Source organism: Phodopus roborovskii, unplaced genomic scaffold, assembly GCF_943737965.1.
Source record: "Phodopus roborovskii unplaced genomic scaffold, PHOROB, whole genome shotgun sequence".
Taxonomy (NCBI): Eukaryota; Metazoa; Chordata; class Mammalia; order Rodentia; family Cricetidae; genus Phodopus; species Phodopus roborovskii.
In genome coordinates, this window is record NW_026126410.1 from 15,209,976 (window position 1) to 15,222,487 (window position 12,512).

Genomic DNA, 12,512 nt, shown 5'->3' on the forward strand with positions numbered 1-12,512 from the left:
GTCATTATTTTTTCCCCTTTCACATGAGAGATATGGTGTTTACATCAACATTCTTAGACACTTTCCACATATAGTACCTTATGAATGTTAACTTCTGAGGTGATTGCATGAGACTGACCTCATCTGTGACCTACTCTGAGTTCTATGGTTAAAAGTGGACACATATCTCAGTAGGATAAAACATCAGGAAGGCTTGTAGATGAATGCAATTAAATTCAAAGATCATGATGAAACCAGAGTAGACAAGATGGTGATGGGTGGGAAATGATCAAGAAACATTATTTACATGTATAAAATTGTCAAAATTGAAAAATCAATGCAATAAAATGAAATAAAAATTTGATAATCTAAATATTTATATTTGATGAGATACAGTACATAGTACCTCATTGTGCAGAAACATTTAAATTCTTTTTTCCTCTTTTCTTTCCCCCTGTCTCTGTCTATTTATCTCTGTGTCTCTGTCTCTGTCATCTATTCCTCTCTATTTCTATCTTCTCTCTTGCTTTAGATCCAGCTAAGGACCCATGCTTAAAGACCAAATGCAGTCGCCACAAAGTCTGTATTACTCAAGATGCTCAGACTGCACTCTGCGTCAGTCACAGGAGGCTCACACACAGGTAAACAATCTGAAACTAAGTCCTACTAATCGAGTGAAATTACTTGCCACAGCATGAATATTCATCAATATGTTGATATTTGATAAAGATATATATATATTTAAATGGCTCAAGAAGTTTGAGTAGTAAAGTCATGATAAAAATGGGTCAAGTATAGTTGTCATACAGAACTCCTAGGGATTAGGTAGTTTTAAGTCTATATTATACAAGGATGACATTGTAAAGATTGAGTTAAAATATGTTATCTGAGTCAATATGCTTCTCAAATTTAAAGAGTACTTGTAATTTAGATACCTCTATAAGTGGGGTACATTGAAACCTCCAAAATAAAGCTTTCTGCAGATGGAAACAATTTCTTGGCTTTGGGAGTAACAGAGCCACTGCTGGAGATACCTACTCCAGAAACTAGAGGTCAGTATTTTGTGGGAAAAAGCATACCAGTTTGATTGGTAAGGTAGTAATGGGAGAGGACATTCAAACCTTAGAGTTAGCATAGAGGCTTTGATCCATTACAGGCATTTAGGGTTCCTGATTAACAGGAACTGGATGCCCTTTGCCTAGTTGACCATTGTGAGTGGACAAGGTAAGTAATGTCTTCCTTGATAAACAGAAACTGTCCTCATGGGATTCCTGTGGAATGCAGCATGTAGGTTTTGTTTAACCAATAGGAATGCTCTGTTTCCCAGTAAGACTTCTACCTGGATTGGGCCTAGACTATCAAGTAGCCCATTATCATTAGCACTGTCATTTTTGGGCCTAACTTCCTCTACTATTCTTGTTTATAAATATGTATACATATAAATTTAAAGGAAAACTTAGGTAATATTTATGTAAAAAACTTAAAATAAAATTTATGGAGATTTTGGAGACTATTAAAGAACATATTTTAATAAATCATTCCTACTGGTGGTGTTCTTTTATCATAGTTCCCACTATTTCTGTGGAGTGGGATCTACTTTGAAGAGTCCTTAATTTACAAATATTCTATGAAGCTTGGCACCAAGATTTAAGCACTGAAAATCACCATAATCCCAATTCAAAAAAAAAAAGAAGGGATGTATTAACACTATAATATCCAATGGATCCTAGTTATTCATTTCTATGGTAAAAGTGGAATCATTTATGTATTGTCTTCAAATCAAATTAATGAAGGAACATTGCAACTAGCATATTCTCAGATGATAGTTGAAATGTTTGGCTTTAGTAGACTTACATACCAATAAATATATTAAACGCTTCTTACCACAGCTGCTAGAGAGGTGAAACATAAGAAACATAGATTTTATACTTCATTAGGCCAATAAGTGGAGTTTAGTTACAGCCTAGACAATCTAGGTTAAAAAAAAAGTCCAAACTAAAGTCAGAGTTTAAGAGTTTATTAGCAGGACATGTAACTATGCAGCTTGGAAAACAACAATACAAAGACACACCAAGAGATGGAGAAAAGAGAACATTATAGAATAAAAATGGCTTGAATATCCACCAAAGAACAATTTAAATATATGTTTTATACACTGAATAGATCAGGAAATTTTATTATACTAAATCTGTAGTGCCAGAAATTTAGAACCAAGGCATATGAAAACAAAAATATTTGCAAACCTCATAGTATGCCTTGTGATATATGCATGTTATGTTGGGGGAGTGACTGCAGAAATTAATCAGGCAGTTTTTTAAATTTTGAAATTACATGTGTATGTCATCAGTGTGCTAGAGAAATTCACAAAATGACAGAATGACTTACCAGTAATGTGTTGCCTGTCAACCATGACTTTTTATTTTTATTCTATTTATAAGGGAATGGTGGTCCTCTAGGCTAGACATTTTGTTATTGACCTATTTCATTTGGATCCTAAAGATATCCTGAAATTTCTGAAGCTTTTATACAGGATGGTGTGGGAACTGGGATTGACATTTAAAGCAAGCTTGTTTCAAATTTAAATTAAAAAAAATTATTTGAAAAAAGAATACATGAATGAATAAACCAAAACAGGTTGTAAATACACAAACTGGAAGGGGTCTGTGCTCTTATTTTTAAGTTTTAAATTTGTGACTTGGATTTTAAAGTAGATAAAACAATAATTTTATAAGTTTATATATATATATAAACTTAATCAGAGAGACCCTATTGTTATCATAACTTACTACATATTTAACACTAGCATTAACCTCATCTTCTAGTATAGGGTATGATGTAAAATGTCTAAATATCCCAGGATACAGGTAGAATCTTCTGAGGTAAACAATTCTGAAATCATCATAACTTTAAGGTTTGCTTGCAAATATTCCATTACCATTATCATGTGGAATTAAAAAAGAGTTAAATTGGGAAAAACACTACAACAACTTTCCAAATATTTTAGTTGTTTAATGTAATCTCTGATGGTTTTCTTAGAGCTTGAATGTTACTTATTTTTTTATCCAGTTTTTATCTTGTGACCTTAACGTCCTGGTTTTGCTGGCCATGAGTGCCAAGGGCTCTTTGTTTTCATGTATTAAAATTGTGTTTCATGCTCCTGACATGCCTGTGAAATAGCATATAATTAACACTGTCTATAGATCAGAATTTTGGGCACCATCCAATATAGCCAATATAAAAAGAGAAAGGGCAGCATGAACAAGTCGAGAGAGAGAAAGAGAGAGAGAGAGAGAGAGAGAGAGAGAGAGAGAGAGAGAGAGAAGAAAGGAAAAAAGAAAGAAAAAAGAAAAGAAAAAAGATGTAATCAGTATAGGAGAGAGTTAGTCATGTTAATTTCTGCTTCATTTAAACACAAGATACAAATACAAATCAATAAGTACATGCCTTTGGCCTCCTAATTGTCATTACATAGAAAATTGTAAAACCTATTTAAAATGTTGGTTATCAAAATAGATATCAAAAGAATACAAACCTTAAAACTCTTTCATTCTAATGATTCACTGTGGAGATTTTTATTTGTAATGTCTGTATTTAGGTTGCGATAGTTTTCTTCAGAATCTTGCATACTGGGATGTTTATTATTATTATTAATATTATTATTATTTTTTGTTATAGTTATTATTATTATTCCCATTATTACAATGTTGGAATATTTTACATAGGAACAACCAACCACAGGGTCCATGTTACAGTGAGATTTGTTGAAATGAACTAAGCATAATTATGACTATTTAAAAACATTTCACCTGATGCTTACACGAAATGTAACCTTTCTGATAACTAAATACATGGAAAATATTCCATAAGAAATTGATATCCATTATTTATTTCTTATTTAATATGTGAAAAACTTTAAATGCACCTACATTTATTTGCAATGTTTAAATAAAACACTAATTCTTTATATTATGTCCACTTTATAAAAGCAGAGACAACATTTGAATGTTTCTGAAAGTTTTACTAAATATTAAATAGATGACAAAATAATAGGTAGATAGATGATAGATTTCTAGAAAGATCGGTAGACATAAGATTTGACACATATATATGTTCATTTAATTTTACACTTAGAAAATAACCTTGATTGTTCATAGGGCTAAATGTGTCTTTAATTTTGTAAGTATTCATTTCTCACTTTCCTATGGTTAATGTATAAATGGTTTGTGATTCTTTTAAATATTAATTATATTAAAGAGTAATCATAGAATTTGGATAGAGGTCATAGTGTTTATTGATTCTTAAAATTAAAATTATAGATAAGCATCATAGTACCTTTATCTTCTCTACTGAGGCTCTGCATACATATACAAGCACTCTTCCTTATACAGTGTGAACGATTTAAATCTTACAGATATCATTGGAGTTGAAATGGATTACAATTGTTATGATCAGTTTACCAAATATAAAATTAAGACTCTGAGAATGTACACAGTTTGATCAACTGCACTCTCACAATAATCATAGATGGTGAGTTGGGCTATAGTTCTTACTCCCATTTTACTTATACCAAATTCTGGGACAGAGAAAATTTCTAGTGTTTTAAGTGGCAAGTTTAGACACTAAACTGGGCACTATAGTTTGATAATTTTTTATTAGTGTGGTGCACCATATCACTTGAAACATTTTTTAATACTTAGGGTCATTAATTCAGATTATCTTAAAGTGATCTATTTCTTCTAAAAGTAATCCCTGAATAGCTATCTTCTACAGTATAGTTTCTCAAACACATTTAAACCCCTGTTCAATTTTAGTTGAACAGACAATTCTATTTTACTGACTGTCAAAGGGGTATACTACCTACCATATTGAAAAGCATTTACAAGAAGAAAATTAAATTAATTAGCCAATGTAATTTCAATAATTAATGTGATTTTTGTCTGTTTAGATTCTGATAATTGAAAAATTAAAAAATTAGGTACACATATAAAAACAAGTCCCACTACTGACTTAATTTCTTAATGTGTGACACTTAATATCATTGTGATACGTTTCCACGTTATCTATATTTCCCCATTATCTGATAAACAGAAACCTTACTCATAAAAGTTGCAGATCTTCAACATGATCCTTCCTGGAGTGGCCATAGTAACACATTTAGCTTTCTCTGTACCTTTCCTCCATTAGCTCATCACAGCAAAATAGTATGTTTTACAGAGGAATGTTTCACAGCAGGAGATAAGAGGCAATATGATCACTCACTCCAGCAATAATTCATTTTAGCTGAACAATCATAATGTCTCTTTTCAGCATATTCCTCTCTAATGTGTGAATAACAAATATATGAGGTCTTCTGATGATCACTATATTTATATAGACACAGGTAAAAGAGAATGTAGTCCATTATCTTATATGGGAATAAAACATGAACGGGAGGGAGAAAGGCACATGAAAAGAATATTAAAACCTACTTCATGTGTGACCTTTTGAAGAAAGGCAAAACTTTTGTAAAAACTTTTGAAGAAAGGCAAAGGTAACATAAGTGAAGATGGCTACCTTTGCAAATGCATTTCACATGACTCTGAAGAAAATTTAATAAAGTGTCCTTCAGAGATGAAGACAAAATACCAGATTAATGCCCAGTGTTGTATTTAGGTTTGTAAGATATAAAAAGAAATTGACTTGAAACAAATAGTCTTACATCAAAAGAAATATTTCAACATTTTCTAAAAATGTTCTTTTTCATAAATAATACTTACTTTAATTCTCATAAATATAACACATGTCTATTTTTTCTTTCCTTGTTTTATTTTTAAATCTTTTCAAAAATTATTATTTATTATGAACTTTTTCAAAAAAATAATATTTATTTTTTCTGTCCTTCTCTCATCTCCAATTCCCCATCATCCCAGATTCTTTCCAGTCCCAAAGATTCCTTTTTTGCCTTCCTGTTATACATGGCCTTATTTCCTTTCCATCCTCCCTACAAAGCTCTTCTTTCCTCCAGTGGTTTCCTACCTAATTTCAAAGTCAATACCCAGTCTCCCCCTGACTTACTGACATTCATACAAGCATGAAATGAGAGAGAACATGTTCTTTGTCTTTCTAAAACCAAGTAACTGCACTTAATAAAATTTTTTCCAGACTCACTGTCTTCTTATTTTATTTATCTTGATAGCTGAGTAAAATCCCACATTTTCATTATCCAATCTTCTGTTGATAGACACTGTTCCAGGATCCATGTCCTTGCTACTTTAAATAATATAGCAATAAACATAAATGTGTGTTTCTCTGCTAAGAATGCAATAACAGACTCTTATGGTAGTTCTGTTCTGAAATTTTGTGGCATGGTAGTAATCAAATCCACAATGGCTAATCCAGTTTAAACTCCCATTAGCAAGAGTTGAGGGTTCCTCTTCACACCCTCTGAATTTGTTTACTATCTTTGTGCTCTTTATCAAGGTGATTATCACTAAGGTAAGAGGAAATCTCAATGTTTTTACTTTCTTATTTCCCCAGTTTGTAAAGGTCATGAAAAACAAACAAACAACAACTACAACAACAATAAAAAAACATGTTTTGATGTTTGGTGGTAATTTTTAATTTGGTAAATCTACATAATTAATAAAAATTAAGTAAAAACTGTGAAGCTATAAAAACATAGGAGGACAAAGATGGTGCTTTGTTAATGATGATGGGGAAACACACACTCAAACCAGATTGAACCATTATACAAAGAATAGCGAAACTCAAAAGTCATGGCTGATATCATAGTTTGAATTATGTGTTTTCCTTCTACAATTCTACAATATTCTTTTTCTTTTCACATTTGTTTTTCAAATTTATCTTTATTTTATTTTTATTATATGAAAGCATTACCTGAATGAATGTCCGTTTGCCAAATGTGTGCCTGGTCCCTGTGTAAGTCAGAAGGCATCAGATTCCCTGTGAGCCACTGTATGGGTGTTGGAAATTGATGCTCTGTCCTTTGCCAGATTAGCCAGTGCTCTTAACCTCTCAGCCATCTCTCTAGCCCCAATTTTTACATTTCTATTACATTATTGTCACCAAAATTATTTTGTACTTTTATATTGCCAGCTGTCCCACAGTAATGTATGGGTGATCAATTATTACATGAAAATGTTTAACCAATGAAGCATGATAAAAATGCTAAATAATATAGGAAGTGTTTGTTACATACATTAAACTAACATTAATATAACAACACCCAGTTTGATTTGGCTGAACTTACAAATGTGTGATCAATGTTGATGGTACTGATCTCCGGTTTACAAATATTGTTTCAATTGATTTTTCATTTTCTTTTCTGCTTCTTTATTTTTATTATGACTCAGTTTAGTTACTGCTGAAATAAGGTTCCAATAAAAGCATGTTAAGAAAAGGATTTATTTTATTTTTTTTCAACACTTCAGAAGTGTCAGACATGGTTATCTGTCTTATGTATCCAACATGACCATGACATCATACTGGCAGTGTGTGGGAGAATTCTTTTCTTTTCTTTTTTTTTTTTTTAATTTCTGTGTAGGTGGAAAGCAGAAATAAGGGAAATAAGGAGAGTACATGGCATAATATAGCTCCTTCAGGCATATTTCTCCTCTTCCTCTAACTCCTCTTCTTCCTCTTTATCTTCATCACCTCTGAATACTGTTACCATACCATAAATCCAAGTCAGAATCCACATTATCTAATTGTCCCTAGTAACACCCAGAAATTTCTTTTGTTTTTATAAATCTTTATGTTTCTAAAGCCAGTCAATCCAAATTATACATTGCAGAGTATCCTCCTACAGTCTCATTTAAATTTATATATTTCCCAATCTGTCATATGAGTATATATGGCTTTATAATCTGTTTTACTTTTACATATTAAAAAGACAAGTTAATATGTCTATCCTCTATACTATTGTTTCTTTTTATAAAAAATTGAAAATATGTTTTGATCCGATATAGTTTGATCATGGTTTCCCCTCACCTGTCTCAAAGACCCTACCCAACTCCCTGTCTAACTCCATTTCTCTCCTTCTTTTGAAAACAAACATAGCAATAAAAATCTAAAACAGAGTAAAACCGTAAGAAATGTCAATACAGAGGCACATATACCTACAAAACATAAATCCTAACATCAGATATAATTATGCACAAGCATAAGACCAGGAAGATAAAAAAAAATGTTCCAAATTCCCTGCTGCCCAAGAATGCCATTGCCTACAGATGCCTGAGCCCTCCCACATTATTCAACTAAATGTTCCACAGACAATACCCACAGGCCAATCAAATAGATACATGTACTCAATTGAAGTTCATTCCTTCCAGACAACCTGAGTATACAACTGAAAAATATGTAACCAGCACAATATACTAGGTAACTATTTTGAAGAAACATAGGAACAAATGTGCTTACTTATTAACAAAACATAAAAGGATGAAAACAATTACATAAGTGAAATCAATTTGTTATTCCATTTTAGTTTTAGATTATCATATAATTACATTTCTCTATCACTTTTCCTTCTTCCAAAGTCTATCATCTTCCCCTTCTTGCTCCATTTCAAATATATGACTTCTTTTTCTTCATTAATTATTGATATATATATATGAACTATCATATATATATATGTTATATGATATATATATATATATATATATATATATATATATGAACTACTCAATAAGCTGGCTAGCATTTAAAATTCAAACATTTATAAACACAAGTGGGTAAGGTCACAACTCTCCATTATAGATCAGGAACAAGCAATGTATGTTAATCCTCTGTCCCTACATCCATGAATGCCAATCACGTACTTATGGAGATTTATAGCAGATATGTTCTATAGAATATGGCAGGTGAATACAAATACATGAATAGTAACAGAACATAAAATACAAATAGGAATACTTCAAGCACATTGTTGTGCTTCATTAACGAAATACCCTTTGAAGGTCCACAAATAAATTCATCACCTTATTACCTTCCAGAGCAGAGAAATAAACACACAGCCTTGTGCTTGGTAGGCAAGTGCTTTACCACTGAGATAAGTCCCCAAATCCATTCATTACATATTTTTAACCAACTATTCAGTTTGTTGATGACATAAGTACTTCCAACAATCTTCAGTGTGTTCATTTGTGTAAGAGCATATTTTTTTCTATAAATCTCTAAAGGAAGGTTTCGTTAGTTAAGAGGTAAATATGAATATTTTTGGGTGTAATGCCAAAGATTTTCCAAGAAGACAGGACTAGTTCCTGTACTGCAAGTAGCCTGTGTCTGTACTACTTTCAGTACATCACTGTGCTTCAGTATTTGTTTTGATTCTTGTAATTGGCTTTGATCATATGGTTCTAGATAGAGTCATCTTATTTATTCATTCTCCCCTTGAGAAATATCTGTGTATTTGTATACTTTGTATACATGTCTTCCATTGTGCAGGAGCAAAACAAAAATAGTTCTATTTTGTTTTTAACCATATTCTGAAAATGCATCATGATGCATAAAAGCTTTAAAAAAGTAGACTATAAAAAGATATCGAGCAGCTGGGCAGTGGTGGTACATGCCTTTAACCCCAGAACTCGGGAGGCAGAGGCAGGCATATCTCTGTGAGTTCTAGACCAGCCTTGTCAACAAGTTCCAGTACAGCCTCCAAAGCAACAGAGAAACCCCATCTCAAAAACAACAACAAAAACAAAACAAAACAAAACAAAATTATCAAGCATATTTTTCCTGAACCTGTTGGAAGCTACAACAATTTTTTTAGAAGTGAGGATTATTAGTACAAGATAAGAAGATTTAATACCAGGCCCTAACTGTGGAAAAGGATTGTTGGATCTTCAACATGTAACAAAGTCTGCATAATTTGCTCATTCTCATTCTTTTAATCCATTATTTGTAAAGCAGTTGATATTTAAATGGACCTTTAATTTAAAGTAAGGAACCTAATTAGTGTTTTACGTAGTTCTGTTTTTGGTTACTCTCTTCATCCAGTGAATATTTCTTATTCTTTTCTCTCCAGGTAATCAATTACATTTAATATTATTATTTTTAATACTCTGGCTTCCTACAAGAAATTGGAAGGATCATTATTGTAATTCAGTTAGTGAATTTATTTGCTTTAATTATGGCTTTAATAATGTAAATCCACCATCTCAATTCTAAAAGTATATTTTCCTATAAGAAATTTTGGAAAACTTAAAGTTAAGCTGCCTGCTACTTCTGTTTGACAAAACATAGTAATATTTCTAGTAACAGATATTAAGGGTAGGAGTATATTAATTTTTAAAGCATTTAGGACACTTCTTTTCTTACATATAGTTAATGCAGATGAATATCTATGAAATATAGAGTTATATGCAGTTATATTTTTCTGATTAATCTTTCTTACTCTACGTTAGTATTTTGCCACATTTATTTTCTCTATAATTCTCTTAACTACCCTCAAAAACATATTTTTATATTGGGCTTACTTCATTTCAAAATATGAATGTCAGTTTGCTCATTATTTTACTTTGTACTTGGGCTGTGACTCTAATATATTTAATTCATGTGCATCAACATTTCCTTATGAGCAAACACAAGTAGGTATGGATTAAAAAATACCAATCTTGTTCAGTAGGAGGAACTTGGTCCCAAAGAATTTTGTCAATCATGTTCTTCATATTTTAGCATCTTGCCTACTAACTTCTGCATTATTAACCACAAAATAGAGGAATAATAACTCTGGTATCTTCATGAGGTCATGTGATAAGATATTACATATCAAATTACAATAGAACCTTTCTCACTTAGAAAGTCCATATGGATAAGCTATGTATAACATTTTGAATACAAGAAATGGGTATTTAAATGGAACTACAGTGGACATTTACTATGTACTAAAGACCATGTTCAAAAGGCCTGTGCAAGTAGCTGAAGAAAAGAAAAGAAAAACTAATCACATTGTTAGGTAACCAACTGTTTAGATTTATGATAGATAGATAGATGATAGAGAGAGATGAGAGATACATACATACATACATACATACATACATACATACAATAGATAGGTAGATCTGGGTTGGATTCCTGCTCCCTGGGGGAAATAAATATCTGGTAATATAAGCCTTGTCCAAATCCTGCAGCTGGAGACACCGTAAGTCCCAAAGTTTGACATAGTCAAACTTCTTCCTAAGTATTTATGCTTCAATGCAAAGACTAGAGCTGTTCTCAGGCTTGGACAGCAGAGCTCTTCATCTTGCCAGTAAGTAAAAGTTAATGCAAAAACTCATAATTGGTCCAACTGCAGAGAATATGTGACAATTGAGTGCTTAGTTCTCAATAAAATATTTATATTAGCTAATTCATGACCAAAAACCATGAAAGTATGGAAGAAAAGATTAAAAGGCAGAGGATGAAAAGCTTTTCTACAAAGCTGTCTTTGGGATTTGGCAGGGCCATTGAAGATGCAATCACACAGGAGCTATGGTTGCCTGCAGTTGATATGTACACACATAGAAAAGACAAGGAAGTGAAAAAAAAAAAAAAAAACACTAACTGGAAATAAAAGTGAGTCATCTCTCCTGCTTTGCTTGGGAGTCTACCCTACACATATGGGTAAAGATGGAACATGACACAACTTCGGGTAACTGACTAGAGAGCAATTTGTCTCTGTCATTTCTAGAGTTTTATACTATCCTTCTGTAGCCTTTGATGGAGTTCAAGACAGATATTTTTGGTTATAATTTTCCTTAGTTAGGATTAAAGATAAGTTACATATAAGAATTTAGAGTCACAAAGATAAGATAGATGGTGGAATATTTTTTTTAAATCTTGCTAAATGTTAATGGATTAAATATTGCTAGCTATAGTTCCCATTTGATAACTTTTTTATTATATATTTTGCTATGTTACATATGTTACTTGCTAGGACTTCATTTTAGAGATTTTATAAAGAATATAACTATTAAGTAAGTGACAGGACTTTAAGGTTAGACCTGCAGGATTTATACATCATTATTCACCACCATAGCTAATTACTGATTTGTCTAGAAACACACAACTCTGCATTCATTAATGTATCTGAGACTAAAAACCAGTTATTCCACACCAAGATTGTGTTTTCATTTGTTAAAACAAAATGCTGGCATGAAAGTTCTCCTAACCCTGTCTAGATCATCCACATTGTCTGTGTCTCTGCTGCTGAGTAACCTGTACTTTCTAGTTCTGTAATATGTTCCTTTATAAGCCTCAAGTTTTAAGATTCATGAATTATCATCTATCTTTGTATATATGGGATGAATTAATCTTTGTCTTCACTAAGAAAAGTGAAGTCATTTGGTTGTTTCCCCTCTGACATTACATTAACTAATTTATAGAGTTATCTGTTTAATTGATAGTCAAGAAAGGCATCAGCATCTGCTTTTTTATGATGTTATGATTTTAATGATTATCATACCTCATCATTTTAATGTATTAGTCCTTAATTTATGTTCCAAACTCTAAACTCATAATTTTTTCTCTATATAATCCTTGATTTAAGAATTATG

The 12,512-nt window shown here is 31.8% G+C and overlaps 1 protein-coding gene across 1 annotated transcript in view; it reads left to right on the forward strand.

Annotated features, from left to right (window-relative positions):
• Spock3 (SPARC (osteonectin), cwcv and kazal like domains proteoglycan 3) overlaps positions 1-12,512 on the forward strand; it is a 382,391-nt gene that overhangs the window by 190,790 nt on the left and 179,089 nt on the right. Inside the window, exon 4 of the mRNA XM_051182485.1 lies at positions 505-620. Within this exon, the coding sequence (XP_051038442.1) occupies positions 505-620 (116 nt within the window). The remainder of the gene's footprint in view (positions 1-504; positions 621-12,512) is intronic.